Raw genomic sequence first — 20,271 nt, forward strand, 5'->3', positions numbered from 1 at the left:
TACTGATTTCATTGTCTTTATAATTAGGATATTGTATGATACAAAAAGTCTTACATTTTTTTCTATCCAGATACACTAATATTTCTGGAATAGTCCCGCAATGGTCTGTAAGGTAAATGAGGTGTGGAAAGCCAATTCATAAATCACAGGTTTGGGAAAAAATAACACCACTTAGAAAATGAAAGCTGATCAAGATTGGAAGCACTGCACCTGCTTTTATTTGGAGCTGCTGCTTTGGAGAACAGAATACTTCATAGTGAGGCAGCGGGGTGTAGTAAATCTAAATACTTTAAAGCAGCCACATTGGCATGTTCAATGTAATTTTCTGTTTCTAAAAGAAAGTTAAGTATTTGGATAACTGCCCAGTTAAAAGGTGGATTATGAAGCCTAAAACATTAAATTATCATTGTTCTATTTCTGGTCTTCCGTAACATTTACAACGGCAGTCAATGACTATTCAGTCCAGCATGTTATTTTCGTGCTATCTCTTAAAAACCTCAAACTAATTTTACACTATCACATAATTGTGTAGATAAGAAATATGATAGAACCCGTATTTGAACCCATGCTTTCACCTTCAAGCAACTTTTCTCTTCACCTGGGCAGTAGACAGCAGGTGTCTTCTCTTAGAATCAGAGGACCACACTTTACTGTCCTTTCACTATTCTTAGCCATGGATATTTACTAATGACACTGTTAATTATTTGTATTAGTCTGAAATTATAGACTATCTCCTTGGAATCCAGGCAGTGCGTAAGATTGAAATTGCAACTTCAAATGATCTGTCACTCTACAGATCATCCCTATGACCCAAAGTCATCCTTACTACCTTCTCCCTGATCCTCAAGGCAAAGTGAAAGAAAAGACTCTCTTTCACAAAGGCTTTCATCAGGAAGGCACCAGTAGGCATCAATGTCCTCTGGGTGACTTTGAGAGTCTTCTCTCCTTCCCCTGAGAAGCATGATTTCACATTCCTGAGGTGCGAGAAGCATTGTTACACAGAAAAATAATATTGTTTATAGAGAAGGGAACAAAATACCCATGAAAGGAGTTACAGAGACAAAGTTTGAAGCTAAGATGAAAGGATGGACTATCCAGAGACTACTCCACCCAGGAATCCATCCAAAAATCAGCCACCAAACCCAGACACTATTGCATATGCCAGAAATATTTTGCTGAAGGGACCCTGTTATACCTGTCTCGTGTGAGTCTATGCCAGTGTCTGGCAAACACAGAAGTGGATGCTCACAGTCATCTATTGGATGGAACACAGGGCCCCCAATAGAGAATCTAGAGAAAGCAGCCAAGGAGCTGAAGGGGTCTGCAACCCTATAGGTGGAACAACAATATGAACTAACCAGTACCCCCAGAGCTCGTGTCTCTAGCTGCATATATAGCAGAAGATGGCCTAGTCTGCCATCACTGGGAAGAGAGGCCTCTTGGTATTGCAAACTTTATATGTCCCAGTACAGGGGAACATCAGGTCCAAGAGGTGAGAGTGGGTGGGTAGGGGAGCGGGGCTAGGGGAGGGTATAGGGAACTTTCTGGATAGCATTTGAAATGTATATAAAGAAAGAAAAATATAGAAAGAAAGAATGGTTACTGTTACTAAGCAAACACGCCATCCTCAGAACTGTTTGGGATCTACATAAATGATGCCTTTTTGCACATGAAGAGTGAGGCTCAGATAACTGAAGGACCTTAAAGTCACACATCTACAATGGCTTAGAGTTTGATTCAAAACCTGAAAATCTGATTTTAAAGGGAGCATACAGTAACCACCATGTGGAATTCTTTCTCAGTAAAATATTAGAATAATTATAAGTAAAATCATCAAAATAAATGCAAAATCATTCTTTAAAATTATAGTTCAGTGGCCCAATCAATGTCTGAAAGAAGAAAGATAATTTCATGAGCATGGCAGAAATCCAAGACAAATCTTGGAAGACTACGCAAGACTTAAAATTTCTCTCTTATTCCCACTTACCTTTTCTCTTTCTCTTTTGCTTCATTTCTTAAATTTCCCTACTCTAGACAACTGTGTTAGCTGGTTTGCTCAAGCCCAAGTATCAATGTGCCACTGTTGTATGAATGAAACCACTCTAACCAAAAAAAATTTACCTTAGAACTTCTCATGATTATTTACTTATGGACAAATGATTTATGAAGATGACATATCACTTATTTGACCACTTTACAATTTAAGAGCCATTAAAGACATATGAATGGAAAAGCTATGAATGGATTTGATGACATAGATGAATCTCATACGTGTAATATTTAGTGAAAGTAGCCAGATGCATAAAACAATACTATATTATGATTGATAAAGTAGGATGGGAAGTTACACTATCTTAGGTGTTGGGGTTAGCATAATGGACACCACTGATAAAGGCAGCTACTGGAATCTATTGCTATTGTGATATTTCTTAATCTATCAGCTATGTTTCACAAATGCTTCATTGTCATCTAACAACACAAAATTATAATAAAACAATACATCACTTAAAATTCACATTTGCCTTTACTTTAGCACTGCTGTCTTTCTTGTAAAAAGATCTAATTAATTTGTTACTTAGAGCTAATAACATTTCTTATGTAACATTGCATTGCAAAGTTATTGTTTTCCTCGTTAAAATGTTTCATACAGTATTTTTAAAGTCATATTTCTTTATGTATAAAAATAACACAAAATTTATGTAATTTGTGATAAGATATATAGCTTATGGTATGTACTAAGCATTTTTATTTACACAAACAATACCATAATCACGGTATGGATTGTCCTATTATTGGTCAAATTCCTTCTTACCATTCAATAGTGAACTTTATCCCCCAAAGCCAAGCTTTGGGCCACCATGAATGATTTTCTGTCCTTGTAGTTTCATTTTTTTTTCAGAGTTTGATATAAAAAGAAAATCAAGCAGTATTTGTTTTTAACAGTCTGGCTTCTTTCATTCAGCATAGTAAATTCAGGATCCATCTATGGTGTGTGTAGCATCAATTTCTTCCTTTTTATTACTCAGGCATATTGCAGAGCATGGGTACACAACAACTCAATAGCCTAAGTTGCTTCCAGTTTTTGTTGATTATGATTAAAGCTACTATAAATATCTGTGTTCAAAATTTTGTGTAAAAATGGATCATATATTATGTCCTCTTAATTCCAATATGTGCTTTCTTTAACCTGTACAAAATATTTTTATGTTGTATTGATTCTGGAATATTTTTTCTATCTGAACATATACTAGTCAGTTCAAATAATACAAAATCATAAATTAAATTCAAATTACATAACCAATATCATATAAGCATCAATCAACACTTTCAGAATTCTCCTTGAAAGATTTTGATTTTTTAATTTTTTTTTATAAACTTAAGAATATTCTATTAGCATTCTAGGATGATGTCTAATTCTTTTAAACATACAAAATTCAAAATCAATGGTACTATTAAGTAGAACTCTGAAATTTTAATGAATGAAGGTAAAATCAAGAACTGAATCAAAATCTCTCATTTAGTCTACTAAAACTTCAGCCCGACTGGTTACTAATTTAGTCCGTGGTAACTAAGAAAGAATTTGAGTGATAAAATGGAACCATGGCAGATGTTACCTAGCATGTTGTGGTAAAGTGGAATGGCCCGTCCATGGGTAGTAAATGCAGTCATGACTAGTGGGACCGTTACACCTGCAAGCAATTGCAGAACAGAAAACATCATTCTCCATCCACAGTGGCATGCACACACATGCACCAGTGCTCACGCATGGAGCCTTGGAGGAAGAACATGAGAAGCAAGCACACCAAGTACCTATCCGTCAGGCCGATGCAGTCTTCAATGCTTGAACCTATGCACCTGCAGAGATGCAAAGTCAAAAGAAATACAAGAAAAGAGAAATCAGTCATTAAGACAAACAGAGAAGAACCAGTGAGATAGCGAGACAAATACCGGATGTCCCACATTCTTGTTGGTTTCATTAGGCAGTTTCTGGAATAGTATACTTTTAAAAACTGAGAGGAAATCACTTCCTAGCAGAAACACAGAAGTGAGTTGAGATAACCAGTCAAGTTCAATGCCAGAAAACACGGAGAGAGTAAAGGGAACTTTACCTGCTTCCATGGATAACTTGCACATGCATTGGTCTTTTCTGAAACATTCAACTCATTTACATCTTTCATTTCTATGCACAGCTATGTTAATTACTTGATAGTTTAATGACGATGGCTATTTTCATGTATAACGTTTCTCTTAAAACACCATTGGGTTTATGTAAAATCCCCCAAAAATCAATAAAAAGGCAATGAACAATTAATTGTAGTGGAATAGCCTTATGCCTGATGCTCATTAAAGAGGATCTTGGCAGAAAATAAGTTAATATATTTTAATGCAATTCCCATGGATAATTTTTATAATCAGATTATTTAAATCCTTGGTTATGAATCTCTTTAAGCTATTTTTGTCATTAAATGCGGATTTGTTTAAAAATCAAATGAATTGATTTGGCCTTTTTGCAATATGTCATGACCACTGTTAAGTAGCAGAAATATGATCTGTAAAGAGAAACTTTTGATAACTGTTATAATATTGAACTCAAAAGCAAACACTCTGTAGTAAACGAATAACTGTATACAGAGGTAGCTGAAGAATCAACCAAGATGGGTATTTGCTGGTTTTCTTTAACTACACAGAACTCTAATTTGTTTGTTAATATAAAGTATGCATGTTTCCCCAAACTCTCAAGTTTAAAATCTGAAAAAGGATCTGTAGGCACCCACAGATGTGGCCAGACCATAGGCAGCTTCTGTAACTGATGCCAGATGTTAGCAAGCTAACAGAATTCATGTGTTAACCACAAGTCATCACCTCTCCCGTTCATCATATCCTCTCTTACAGATATTCTACTAGGTAGAAAATCAGTTTGCTCTTTTACTGCAGTTTTATTTGTTTGCTTGTTTTCTGGTTTTGTTTTGGTCTTTTTTTGAGGGTCAGCTTTGAGCAGGACAAGTAAATCTTCACCTGCAAAAATGGTGACAAAAATCGATAAAATAAAGAGAAGCAGCTAGAACACACATCAGCGGCCAGGTGCCATACATCAGATCTAAGCAAAACAATTGAAATTGAAAAACAAACTACTACAAAACCCCTAAACTTGTCTCATATGGTTTTCTTTTATTCTGTTCTAAAGAACTATTTTTTTATGTGTTCTCGTGTCATCATCTTCAAAATGCTATTTTTATGACAGTACTGCCATTTTGTAAAATTAACAGTCTACTTCTTATATACAAGAGTCTGAAAATCTGTATTTTGTGTGTAATCTTTATAATGACCCTTGAAAGATTAAAAAAAAATCTTTCAACAATGAATGAGATTCTGTTTGAGGAGAGGGTGTGGATAATGAAATATTTTCATTCATCCAATACACCTGTGCGGTGAGCCTACTAACTTGCCTGTAACCTTTCAGGAGCTGCAGGGAGAAATGAGATGAATCAGACACTTTCCCACTCATTTCCATTGAGCTCACAGTTTGAAGATGACAGATGCACGAGCAGACGTTTACAGTATAGTTCTGTAAATATAATACGGTGGATGGACACCAGAATGTCATTTTAGTAGGTCATGGTCACCATGTGGGAGAGTCAGCAAGCTGTAGTTTGAGATACTGAGAGTAAAGGCTGGCATATCAGTGAGTGTTAGGGAGTCCAGACGAAGGAAAGCAGAAGCATAGTGTGAAAGCAAGACGTACTCTCTGAACAACAAATCTGAACAGACGGAGAGTGTAAAGGCAGGCACAGGGAGAGGAGAAAGACAATGGAAGGATCTTAGGGGCTGGATTTGGAGGGACTTAACTAGTAGACAAGGGAGAGCTGTTGGATAGTTTGAAAAATGCCATGTCTGTCTCTAGGTTTTTTGCTTCTGATGGATGGCTGAAAAAAAATGTGTTAAATCTACATAAGGAAACGTTTTATTTCTATCATAGGGAACAAAATTGTATAACTTTCAGGAAAATATGTGCAACCAGAAGTTAACTTATGAAAGGATTTAGCCAACTTCAGCAAAACAAATATTTTTATTTTTCTCTCATCTGTGTTTACAAAACACTAACTATATAAAATCACAGAAACACACAAACACACACACATGCACACGCACATGACCCAGAAGAAATGTAACTATCTAGGGGAAGAGAGAGGACCACCAGGATGAGGATTGAGAAAAAGGGGTTAGAAAAATAAAGACAGATGTGCTTAATACACACTATGTACTAGTATGAAAATATAAAAGCATGACAATTTGAAAGTCTACCCTGAAAAACAAAAGGTATGCTAGCAAACAGAAACTGTTACATTGCTAGACTCCTATCTGAAATCTCTTTGTCACATGGAGACTCATTAAGTGGGAGGCAGGTAGGCTGTTTTGGCATGGGGAACTGTTAGTCAGTGTCGGGAATAATAAAACAAATGGATGGGACAGTTACTAGCTCACAGGCATAGTCAGAATCTCAATCAATGCTGCTAATGCAATGTGGATGGGAGGAAAGGGGTTAACAGATGGTAAAATATTTCTAAGTGAAAACGATCTAATGGTTAAAGTATGAGCTACAGTTTAATTTAAAGAAAACACTTTGCAGTCCGGGTCCTTTCTTTTTTGTACACTGGACCATGAACTTGTATGGAATGGGCTCCAACAACTCAGCTCTTTTCCGTTAGTCATCACAAGTGTTCTTCTCTGGGTGGCGCAGGCTGGCGCTTCAGCTGAACCCGGGTGCCCTTCTCTTTGGCTTCTTTTATCTTCTAATCATTCTCCTTCACCTGCTTTAGGAAGTTGCCTCTGCTCTTTCAGTGCTTGATGTGCTCAATCTGCACATTGATCCTCTTGGCCAGAATCTTGCCCTTAACTTGCTTGTTTACAATTGTAGACTCCTCTGGTTTTGCCGTGGTAAAAGACATATGGGGCATTCCTTCTTAAACAGTGTCTATTCCCTTGATGTCTATTGTATCACCCTTTAGATTCACAGGATGTGACTAAAGGAACAACTCCATGGTTCCTAGAAGGCCTAGAGAACATATACCAGGTGCCTCTCCTCTTTCCCTTTGTGTTCATCATTTTGGTGACTTACTGGAAGATGACTGCCGCAGCTGAAAGCTATAATTTAAATTTCAGGAGAGTTGCAGCAGCAAGAAAAAAATTCAAAGGAGGGATATACTTCCTCACATGTTCACTTTAGGAGGAGGGACTGACACTTTAATTTTTTTCTTTGAGTCTAGACTTTACTATGTTTATTTTACAGGAAATCAAAAATGTTTCCTACAAGGTGGAAAAAAAGTGTTGAGCCACGGTCGTAGGGAGCAACTCCTTTGAAAAGGAACACTGGGAAGAGTGGTGATTGTCGAAGGGGAAAGATGGCATACATCTTAAGATGGTCTTTTGTATATAAAGCATAGGAAAGTATATTCGAATAAAACTGGACTGGAGAGAAACATCAACAGGTAAGGGCACATGCTGTACACCCATGAGGACTGGAGGTTGCATCCCAGCCCCTATGGAACAATCCCGATGTCCTGCAAAAGGGTGGAGCATCAGCTCAGAGGGAATTGGACATCTTCTTCTAGCCTCTGTATACAAGTGGGCAGATGAACTCTCTCTCTCTCTCTCTCTCTCTCTCTCTCTCTCTCTCTCTCTCTCTGTCACACACACACACACACACACACACGACAAATCTAAAATTAAATTAAATTAAATTAAATTAAATCTTGTATTGTCACTGTAACTAAATTAAAGAAAAAAAAACTTTAAAAAAATAGAGAGGTTGGCCATCAGGAAAAAAAGTCCAGAAAGATGTAGTAAAATTAGAAGTTTAAAAATAATTGTTCCTATATAGAAGTCATATGTTTTGGTTGTGTGAGAGTTGAGAAATACATTGCAGATGGGAACATAAATGCAAGCAGGTAGGGATGATGAGGGACAGAGAGAATATCAACAAGTGTTGAGCAAGTTGGTTCAACTTACTCAACTCAATACTATGGAGGTTTTCCAAGGTTCAAATTTGTTTATAAACTGAAGGTTATAGAAAGAAGTGAAAACCAAGAAAGAGGTGGGTTGGTTAAGGAGGGTCCACTTTTTAAGAATATAAATCACCATGTATTTAAAGATACCATTGTACTTTAGGTCTTCATACTTACTATAGAAAAACAGTTGATCAGAACATAAAATGTATATTGATTCGGCAAGATCATAAACTAAAAGAAACATCAAATTTTGAAGCACATAAATAGCAAATAAGGGAGTAAGATAGGTTTAGGAATCAAACCATTCAAAAATTAGTGCTCCAAAGTACAATAGTTACAGAAAGAGCAAAAATCCATAGCATGCTTTTGTATACCAAAACCACCTATGAAATTCTGGATTGTGACATCTTTAACATTTATTGTTCCATACTGATGCATACGTTTTACCGTGTAGTTCTGCCTTGTGTGTTTATAATGATCAGGTTGGCCTCAAATGAGAATTTGCCTGGTTCTGAATTTTGAACACTGAGATTAAAATGTGTGCCAACATGGCCAATCTTTATTTTAAATTTCTTTTTATCTTTTCTTTTTCAAATTCTTAATCATTTTGGTACACTATAAAATGTTCTTCTTTGGTATATAAATTGAATAACAAAAATGTGAGCCTATATCTGAATATAAATGTTTTGATATAAAGCAGTTCATTTACTTAGCTTTAAATGTCACCTTTACACAGACTAGAAACTTAACTGGAGAGATTGTTTAGATAACATTGGTCTGTAGGTATATCAGAAGGGGATTGCCTTGATTACTTATTGATGCAAAGGGATTCATTTTATTATGAGTGTCACCAATCCTAGGCAGGTAGGTAGTCCTGGGTTGTACAAGAAGGCTAATTGAACATTGAGCTTTTGACTAATCTGTAAGCAGTGTCCTCACTGGCTCTTTTTCTTTTAAAATTTCTGTGAATTTCTGTTCTTACCTCCTTCAGTGATAGACTGTGACCTAGGAATGAAGGCTGTAATAACATATTTTTCTATCCCTAGTTGGTTTTGGTGATGGTATTTTCAAAAGTAACTGAAAGAAACAAGTTTATTATCATGTATCACACAGAAGAGAGCAAACAAATAAAAGAAACAAAAACATGGGGCTAAAACATGGCCTCTATTCATGGCAAGAGGAGACAATATTTTTTCTTTCTTTATGTCTTTCTTTCTTCCTTCCTTCCTTTCCTTCTTCCCTATAAAACTATTGGTGAGAGGTTTCTATTAGGACTAAATGGTTAATTGTTTTAAAATATAATTGAAGAAATTTTAGACTCAATTTATTTAATTCACTTTTGGAGTAGTAAAATACATTTAAGGTATTAGATAATTTTATTTTCAGGACAATCGTTAAATTGCATTCAAAGGAAGAACATTATTTCTTAAAATTGTCATAGGGATGACTATTTTCATTAACTATTCCATTATCCCAGGTTATTGAACGAACTGAAAATCATGTACATGGGAGAGAGGAAATCTGTTTTCTGAAATAGAATTGAACTGTTGGGCTCATACTTACTGATAGGCTCAGTTATTAGATGGGCCAAGGGATAAGGTCATTCATCCCATCCTTCTGTTGTCCTGTGGTCTTTCCCTGGGTCATATTTCTATGTGTTTACACTTAATTTGATAAGAAGGGATGAACTCTCAAGGCCAACTGGTTGCTTCAGAATAAGATACCAAACACAGAGGGTATTCTGTGATTTAGTTCACGTCATGTAAGAATTTCTGAATTCTCCTCATGAGCTGGAATCACAACACTTTTATGGAACCAGTGGATGTGACTCTGCAGCTTATGATAAAGGGTAAGCTCGATGGAAGCAATCGTAATACCTTAGGACAAAGTCATCCATTGCAGACACATTGTCCTGGAAGAAGTGCAAACACGGCAGCCCACTCTGTCTCACTGTCATTCTGCAGCCTGGAGCTGTTGAGGGCATACTTCTATTTATTTGGACTTCTCAAGTGACCTGGTGAGATTTGTTCCTGCATGAATCCTCAGCTTCCCTTTTGTATGAGGTCCCAGTTTTGTTGCTGTGGTAATTTGAACCCTTTCCATTGGCCAGAGCTTCTGTCTCCCTCTACTATATATGTTTCCTTTATTATACAATCACGATGTAAAAGGCTGACGAAGAAGACGCTACAGCCACACATCCAGACTAGGCTGTGTTCTCCTTTTCATTTCCCTGATGGCTTCATTGTAATTAGATTTGCAAAAACAGCAAAAGGTCTCATTTTGAATGGCAACAGCTGTTGACATCGACATTATATTGAATAATTTACCGGTTTAATTTTAGTTGCAAAACAATAAAACCCTCTTGTGGATGATTTTCACAGGCAAAGTTTTCTCTTTCTCTTGCTGACTCCTCTGCTCCAGCAGCACAAGTTGTAATTTTTTTTCAAAAAAATACTCTCAACTCAAGTGTAACAAAACTCACAAGGGGAACCGTTTATTACTTCTGTTTTCCTTGAAGCAAAGTGTGTAGGTGACTGTCTCAGTGCCTTCAGCCTGTGTGCTTATGCAGAAACTAAGAAGTTGGCAGTCAGCTCTTCTGGGCTGCATTTGACTTTTATTGCAGAATATTGTTTTACTTTTTGAGAATCTGCTAATTCACAGAGTGACTTAGCTGATTTCATGACTGGTAGGAAGTTCTAGCAGCATCCAAAAATTGATGTTGTCTTGGCAGAAAATGATATTGCTTGCTTCCCTTTTTCAATATCTTCTAACAGTGAAGCCTTCATCTGGCAGGACAATCTCCTTACAGAACCTCTACTTTCCTGCCAGATAGAAAGTGTCCAATTATGTGCATACAAGTGTTTCTGTGCATACACTGGTGGTATGCACTGACAATGGAGGTGAAATTTTATGAGGAGAAGGATAGTGTGCTGAACTGTTCTCAACTCTATCAATATTTATCCTTCAGAGGATACAAAGGGAGAATTCTTACTGAGATAAGACAGCATTTTTCTTTTTTTTTAAAGAAATAGACTGGGATTTGCTTGAGGTGACATTATTTCCACTGGTGTACAAGTTCTTTCTCCAATGTCTCTATAAGTGACCATAACACTGAAGAAAGACAATTTCATCAATTTGTGTTTACCCAATTATTATTAATACCATAGGTTATGCTGCACAACACTTCCTCTTGAATTGAAAATATGTATGTATCATCCTGAATTGTTTCATGACAGTGAAAGAACTCTATGTTCTAGGACAATGTACAATAAAATGACTCACATGACTAACAACAGTATTAGTTAAGTTGTCAACACACATATGAGCAGACTATCATTTCTTCCTTCTCCTTCATGGCTGCCAGCTACCGGGTTTCATTGAAGGACTAATCCAAAGTGGTAATTGTTAAAGAGATATTCTTATTTTAGGATTTTATAGTGAAGAAATAGAAACCAACTTATACATTTAGTAAAAAAAAATCTCTATGATATAAGTACTATATTGTATCTTCTAATATCCAAAGCACACTAGCTTCATGAAGATGCTAATAGTATGGTAAATGTAGGTAAACTATAAGCAGAGATATTTTCGAGGTCCACCTAGAAAGAATTTCTGTTAAATTGAACATGTAAAATGTAATGCTACATATCATTTCCAGAGACGATTTCAGGGTACGTAGATGGCATCGTGTAATGAATAATGAAACATATTAATCCTTTCAACTGGAAACATGTACATGCCTTAGACCTGAACCAGAGAGGATGCTTACCCCTGGGTGCAGTTTGGATGGCATGGGTGGCACTCCCGATCCTGATCTGCATACTTAAAAATGAAACTGTTCGCTCCCTGTAGGCCATCTGGACATTTCTCCACACAGTTTGGACCATCCTTAAAATGAGAGCACTTTGTGCAGTTGTCAGGTCCCTGAGATATGAAAAAGGAAAAACAAATATGGAGTAATAAAACTGGGTTCAAATCCCTCCGTAAGGTGTTCATGTTGTTTAGTTTTCTTAGGCATTTGTGAATGACAAGTTTATTCTCCTCTAAGGGAGAGCACTCCATTAACACCAACATAAGTTATGGCTATTGAAGTATAACCAGCACTAACAGAACCTTCAGGCTTTTCTTTGTAAAGCTGTATTTAGTGAAATCATACTAGCATCATGTTATCAAATATACTCTAGAAACGCGTCCCTTTTGAAGTCAGCTTGTTTCACTGTCCTGATCTTCATGTCATTTTTCTTATGTGACTTAACTTTATCTCTAATATGTCCCAATGTCTGTTGTTGTTGCTGCTGTTACTGTTGTTTATTTGTAAAGGGTATCAACATTTTCTTCTTGTGGTTCATTCCTAATGGTATTAGAAAGCAACAATATATGTAAATAATAAATTTTCCAAAGGTATGCTTATCACCATTACTGGAAAATATATATATATATCCACCAAATAGTTAATGAGTAATATGCATAATGGAAATTAGAATCCACTGTTTTTCATGGCATGAAGGCTTTTCTAGTGATTGTTTAAAAATAACAACAATATCAACTAACTGGACCCCCAGAGATTCCAGGGACTAAACCACCAACCAAAGAGTACACATGGAGGGGGTCCATGGCTCCAGCTGCACATGCATAAGGCATCAGTGGGAGGAGAGGCCCTTGGTTCTTTGGAGGCTAGATACCCTAGCATAGGGAGATGCTAGGGCAGTGCGGAGGGAATGGGTTGGTGGTGGTGGTGGAACAACCCTCATAGAGGCAGTGGTGGTGGGGAATAGGGGTTTCTGGAGGATAAACCAAGAAGGGTACAGAATTTAAAATGTAAATAAATAAAATAACCAATAAAATGCACTATGATTGAATTTTCAGATATTAAGCATCCTATACATATAATAATTCTTTGGTTATTCTTTGTATCAACTTGTCTTATAATGATGCTTAAAACGATGTGATATACGCTTATATGAATTTCTGAAAAACCATAGAACAGTCTTTAACTCATATAATATACATTCTGATAAGCAAATGCCAAAAATTATATTCTAAGTATTTTAAAGATTAAAAAAATGATATGAAGAAACTTATCCAATGATGAAGGTAGCATGAACATTACTAACTAAAATATAGTGATACAGCTTCATATATTTTTATTTATAACCTACATAATGATTTTAATAAGTACAAAGTTCATAAGCAAAAATAATATGAAAGCAATAATAAAAGTAATATGTATTTGCTTGTTTATAATTATTTTTATTTTTAAGACAGTGTCTCCCAGCTAAGCCCATGTTGGTCTCAAACACATAATTCACATTCATCAGCCTCCAGATTGCTGGTTTATATGCATGTATCATCATGCCCAGTCACAAGATTAACATTTTAATACTAATTTTAACATCAAAAGTGATACTATCCTGGCATTAAACTTTCCAGAAAGACATAGTATATTTTGAGATTAAAGCAAGTTGAGAACAGTTTTATTAAAAAACTGTTTTTTTATAGTTGTGATCTTAACTATATAAAAAATGATAATCTAAACTTAGATAAATAGTATGTTGGAAATATACAACAAAACCAAAAAGAATTATCTAGTGAAGAATAGTAATGAAAACAAGAAAAAGTAATCAGAAAGAAGCTAGTGAGTTTAGATAAAGTAGCTATCTATTCCATTATTTTGACGTGAAACTCAGAACTAAAATAAAATAAAATAATTTTAAGTTACCCTGTGAAACCTGATCCCCATTCTACCTAAAGAGTTGCTAATGTTAACTTCTCATTTCCTCCCAAAGAAGAATACTTCACATGCTTCCAATTTTAACACCTGCTCATGGGTACTTAGGCACGTAATACTATCTATTATACAAAATCATTTACTGTGCAAGTATGCTCAGTGGCATGACTTATTCTACAAGACAAGAGACATGCTTCTTGCAGAATGCAGAATAAAGCTTACAATAAGTAGATTAGGTGGAGTCTGAATCAGGCATTATTCTTCTATTAAATTCCTATAATATAAAATGATACCCAGGCAAAAATTATATAAGACATAAAAATGTCATGAACTAAAATTATTTTTCATTAATACATTCTAATATGTTTCATGACTATTTATTTGTTTCACCAGGATACAAAACAAAGCATCTTCAGATGATATAGTTAAAATGTATTTTAACAAGTTTCTAAGTGGTTGAAGTGCACTGGCTCCTATTTTATTTTCCTATATAGAATCATCTAATGATTACATTAGGCAATCATCTAATGCGTACTTACACAGTGTGGAATTATCAAGGATTTTAAGGGCCTAGGACAGTGACTGACAAAGATGAAGGTTCATTCTTTCTTAACTCTGGTACTAAACTGCCTCTGAACTCAACAACCTAGACAGCCAATAGAGTGACAGATTAAATCCTAATGTGCACATTACATTATTTTTCTCAGTGCCAGTTGATTTTCCCGGGTAGCTTCTAAAGAAAACAAAGCTACCTTTCAGAACTGTACAGTGATGCTCTATCATCTCTGTGTGAGGACTGCCATTCACCTCCCAGAGCAGGGAAGACAAATCTTACTTTGAATAATGAAATGGAAGTGGAAGCCATATGTAAGAGGATGAGAACTGAATATTCCAGTCTCCTCTTGGCATTCTGCCAGTAGGAACACTTCATGTAGAAGTGAGGATGCTGTAAATTCAGAGCTTATGGTCATAACAAGGGGTGACTCCCTTTGAATAGTTTTAAGACTTTCAGAGTATGGTACATAAAAAATAAATATTTTTCTGAGAGAAAATACTAGGATAAGATTATTATACAAGCACAGCTTCGATGAACTATAACAGCTGTTTTACATTTTGTAAAGATGTTTAAAAGCTCTTATACTTTGGTTATGAGCTTAGCCTTTAATGGCTGAGCCATCTTTCCAGCCTAACCCTAACCCTGAAAACGGGGCAGGGTGGGGGTGGGGGGATAGGATCAGGTATGGGAGGGGATGGGGAAGATATACCGAAGGTTTCAGAAAATTGAACAGAGTTGTATAGTACTGGGGTATGGGGAACTGAGGGTAGCCACCAGAAAGTCCCAGAAGACAAGCAAGCAAGAAGCTCCCAAACTCAACAGGGATGACATTAGCTGAAATACTCAACAAAGAGAAGTGAGAACTTGTATAGACCATATCCAGAGGTTAGGCATGGCCCCCGGTTGAGGGATGGGGCCACCCACCCACTTCAAAAAATATTATCCCAGAATTGCTCCCGTCTAAAGGAAATACAACGACAAAGAGTGGAGCAGAGACTGAAGGAAAGGACATCCAGAGACTGCCCCACCTGAAGAACCATCCCATATGTATCCACCAAACCCAGACACTATTGCTGATGCCACGAAGTGCTTGCTGACAGGAGCCTGATATAGCTGTCTCCTGAGAGGCTCTGCCAGATTCTGACAAATACAGAGGCAGATGCACACAGCCAGCCATGGGACTGAGCATATGGAACCCAGTGGAGGAGTTAAGGGAAAGACTGAAGGAGCTGAAGGGTTTTGCAACCCCATAGGAAGAACAACAATAGCATCCAACCAGACACCCCAGAGCTCCTAAGGACTAAACCACCAACCATAGAGTACACATGGCTCCAGCTGCATATATAGCAGAGGATGCCCTTATCTGGCAACAATGGGAGGGGAGGCCCTTGGTTCTGTGAAGGCTTGATGCCCCAGTGTAGGGGAATGCCAGGGTGGTCAGGTAGGAGTGAGAGGGTGGGTGGGGGAACACCCTCATAGAAGCAAGGGAAAGGGGGACAGGATAGGGGGTTTTTGGAGAGCAAACCAGGAAAGGGGATAACATTTGAAATGTAAATAAATAAAATAACCAAAAATTTTTTTTGAAAATGTTTAATAGCTCAGTCCACCTTTTCTTCTCTTGCTGCTCTTCAGCCTACATCCTGCTTTTTTTATTTCCCATTCCACAGTTCTCATCTTATCTCTTTCATTGGATGTACTCAGGGAAGTGAAAGTAGGGAAAATGAATGGATGATAATTTCACAAATAATACAAAAATTAAACAATCAAGACCAAGTGCAGGCATACCAGTGTATCAAAGCAAAGGCTACCTTTTATGTCACTCTACTCTTCTGAGGAGAGCAAGGATTTCTATCATATTTGTGTAGGATTACCCCTCTCATTTAACACACAGCTGTCATTTTACGTATAAAACCCTGAACACACTACTGTGTGGAAGAAAAACTGAAACTTGCAGACAGGAGGCTAACATAACTGTCACCAGAGAGACTTCACTCTTCAACTGATGGAAACTGATGCAGAGACCCACAGCCAAACACTAAGCAGAGCTAGAGGAATCTAGTAGATGAGGGAAAGAGCCAGAGAGATCAAGGACACCACAAGGAAACCTGGGCCAGTAACAGTTGATAGTCACTTAACTGCCAACCCCAGAGCCTGCATAGCATGGACCTAGTCCCTGTGCACATATTGTTCAACTTTGTCTTCTTGAGGGACACCTAAGAGAAGCAGCAAGGGCTGTCTCTGCTTCTGTTGCTTGATTTTGGGATCCTTTCTCCTAAGTGGGTGGCCTTTCCTAACATCAATAGGACAAGATGTGCCTAGTCTTATTGCAACTTGATAGGCTAGGGCTGGTTGATTTCCATAAGAGGCCTGCCCATTTCAGAAGGGAAAGGGGAGGAGAGGAAAGGGGAGGGAAGGGCAGCGTAATCACTTTAGGGAAATGAAGTGAATGTGTTGAAACCATTTGCATGATATTTTAAACATTTGTTTTTAATGTGCCTTGGTGTTTTGCCTCCATGTCAGTCTATTTGAGGGTGTCAGGTCCTCTGGAATTTTAATTACAGACAGTTGTGAGCTGTCATGTGGGAGCTTGGAATTGAACTCAGATTCTGTGGAAGAACAGCTAGTGGTCTTAACTGCATAGCTATCTCTCCAGCACAGAAGCATCAAACATTTTAAAACAGATATCTCCTGTGAAATTATGCTAGCCAAATATAGTGTAGTGCATATTATATTTAGATTTCATAAGCAAATTAATTTCCTATGAATAGAATTAATTGTATTGAAAGCATTTGTTGTTAATAACACTTTGTTATTTTGAAATCTCAGAAGGGCAGAAACATTTGAAATATAAAAACATCAGTTTTAAGGTACAGAATGTGAACTAAATAAGAAAAAAATTATGAATAAATTCATGATTTTTTGAAGAATATTATCGAATGAGAGTTAACATATAAAAACAGCAGTGGAACTGGATGCAAAGTAAGCATTAAGCAGTGGCACATACCGGACAAAACTTATGTTTCTTTAAGATTTGTGCAGAATAAAGGAGGGAGTAAAAAGAACGGAAATAATACATGTCAAAAATATTGTTACAAAAGGATGGAAATCCACAGTAAGCAATGGAGCAGCCAGCCACACTTGCAGCAATCAACAAATTAAACATGTGCACATGGTTAACCTCGAGAGTCACTTTCTAAGTAGTATTTCTCTATGACTATGTCTAATACACACTGACTAGATCTAGAGACACCTGATGCTCTCAGCCTTGTCAGGAGGAAATGGCTCAGGATTGATTATCTTATCATTCATTTTCAAGTGTTTAATTTCTAAAAGAAACCTCGTTTCCATTAGAGACTTACTGCCATTTAAATGTGTAAGCCTTAAGGTACTCTTGTAGACACCTCAACTTGCTTCCCCAACCCACTGGGGAAACCTCCTTTCTTTTGTGATGGAATATATTTACTTGTGAATGCATTGCCAATGTCATGCAACAGATCAACTTTGTTATCATGACTCTTTACAGTAGAGAAACACAGCAATTACCAATGCCCTTGGACCATATAAATGTCAAGGAACAACATTTCATCCTATAGACTCTAGTTGTTCATGCCACATAACCACATTTCCACTTCCTGAAGGCCTGCCTTTTCATATGCATCAGTCCTTGGAAAGGCTGACTTTTCTACTCCGGGTAAAAAGAGTTCCAGGCTGGCTCACCGAGGTCTGATGGGAGTTTGAAGGGCTAATAGCTTTATTTTTCCTAAGTGACTTAAATGCTGAATAAGCATACACATACACAAAATATATAGTATTAGGGTTTAAATACATTTTCATGATACCAGAGTTCTTGCTTGTGCCCAAATGTTGATCCCCAATTCCATTCTAAGAAGTGGCTCAGTAACAGAAGAACTAAGTATTTATCTAAAGAAGGAAGAATGGATAAATTTTAATGACAAACACAGATTGATCTTGAGAAACCCAAGGTGTGGAAATCAGAGGGCGAGGCATTCTGAGAATTTAAAGTATTTTCTCCTTAATATAACTTTCAATTGTGGCAAAACCTCTCTGGCACTTAGGATTTTCATGAAGGATATATGTATTCCTAGAATCCTTCTCTCTAATGCAGCATTGATAATACTGCTGTATGTCTTAGTTTATGAAGCTCATCTTATCCATTTACTAGTATTCTTTATTCTGCCCTCATACACAATTACCAGCATTATAATATTCACCAGAACAACATGAACCTTTATATTTGTATATTTCATTCTCATTCATTTGTGTTTTTTAAACAGTCTATATAGTTTTCATTAATTCAATTATTATTATTTAAGCTGATTACTTATATGCCTGTCTTTCAACAGTGTATCTTGTCCCAAGAACTCTATACTTTGATCTTTTCATTCAAATATAGTATTTGGTGAATATTTATATGCTATTGGATTTCCTAATGTTATCTCTCCTATGAACCTGTATGTTTCTAGATTTAAATATTAAACATGTTATGCCTCGGTATCCTATAAATACCAACTGAATAAACATATGGATCCAAAGCAATGACATAAAATTTATAAATATGATACCAAATGAGCACTCACAACTGCTAACGTTTTCAGACTTACCGGTCCATGGCATGTGAGGAGTCCATCTTCCATTTTCTCACACTGGGAGTCACACTCAACACAGATGGAGCCGTTTTCAAACTCTCGAAATTCCCTGTGAAAATATCAACTGTGTGAGGAGGTGTAAGCAAACAAGCCATCAACTTAACAAATGAAGCAACATCTGCTAAGAGTACTATTGGCAGAGTAAATTCTTGAGTTTGTTTCTCTAATGTGCCAGGAGTCACAGATGCACTTTCCTATGCATTAAGGGGGATGCTTTCCATTAAAAGGAAAGATATACAGCAGCCAGATGGTTTTCCTTGCCCTTGATTGAGCTCAACAATTGTCTCATTCTGGAAAGCTCTCTCCTGTGAGAGATATTCTAGTACTTTCTGAAAATAGAAAATAATCTCTTTTGATGACACAGCAAACTCACTTTTACCTCTTTGAGTAAGATTGCATCTGTTTGATTCCATATAAAACATTCTTCTTGGTTGAAGTTTTAATTTCCAAATCATTGTGGTTTTTAATTGCTGGCTACATAAATGTGCTCCAACCTTGACCTTCAGATCCCACGACTATTAAATTTACTTTTGGCTAAACTTCAAAACAGACTTTGATATCTTATCTCCTGTTAAAACATCAACCTAAGAGTATTAGAAATACCTTCTTATGCTGGATTTTATTTTCTTAGATTATTGATCTAATATTATAACATTTCTTTCAGTGTAATTCTTTTTAAAGTATTTCTATATGGAATAAAATAAATAGTTTAGTTTAATGTACATAGTTAAAAACTTGATTATTGTAATCTACTGTGATTATGACACTCCCTTTTATATCATTAAATTTTATGTCTATTTACATATTACAGGGTTTGAAGAGATAATTATCTCTTTAAAAGTCTAATATAAATATTTTACTTTGGTAATTGGGAACCAGTCATCTATACTATGCTAAATTTTTCTGGTTTCACTAAAATACAAAATGAAATATTGAGTAAGATAATTTAGTGTCATTAACAAAGTTGATCACTAATTATATTTTTATATCTAATTTGGTTTTAATTTTCTGCCTTAGTGTCCTGAACCATCTTTTGAAACCAATATCAACATGAATAGTGTAATTATAAATTAATTATATGATACATTCTAAAAGATTTCTTTCCCTTTTTGTTTCTTTCTTTTTTTTTTTTTTAAATGTTAGTGTGTGTTTGCACGCACGACAGTGTGAGTGTGGAAGTCACAGAATAGCTGTGTTTGTTAGTCAGTTCTCTCTTTCTGCCATGAAGGTTCCTGGGATCAGAACTCAGGTTGTCAGACTTCGCAGCAAGAGCCCTTAATCAGTGAGCTGTCTCGCTGGCCATCACTGGCAATT

At 36.4% G+C, this 20,271-nt stretch overlaps 1 protein-coding gene across 6 annotated transcripts in view; it reads right to left on the reverse strand.

Annotated features, from left to right (window-relative positions):
- Erbb4 (erb-b2 receptor tyrosine kinase 4) overlaps positions 1-20,271 on the reverse strand; it is a 1,013,423-nt gene that overhangs the window by 234,397 nt on the left and 758,755 nt on the right. For 4 of the 6 annotated variants that reach the window (XM_021186126.2, XM_021185960.2, XM_029481143.1 and 1 more), the window contains exons 14-16: positions 18,913-19,006; positions 11,776-11,930; positions 3,615-3,689 (exon numbers count right to left, since the gene is read on the reverse strand). In XM_021186126.2, the coding sequence (XP_021041785.1) occupies positions 3,615-3,689; positions 11,776-11,930; positions 18,913-19,006 (324 nt within the window). Of the gene's footprint in view, positions 1-3,614; positions 3,690-3,810; positions 3,856-11,775; positions 11,931-18,912; positions 19,007-20,271 lie in introns of all 6 variants that reach the window. The other 2 variants (XM_021186207.2, XM_021186041.2) reach the window with 1 other exon arrangement.

The sequence above is a fragment of the Mus caroli genome, chromosome 1 (assembly GCF_900094665.2).
Source record: "Mus caroli chromosome 1, CAROLI_EIJ_v1.1, whole genome shotgun sequence".
NCBI classification, from domain to species: Eukaryota; Metazoa; Chordata; class Mammalia; order Rodentia; family Muridae; genus Mus; species Mus caroli.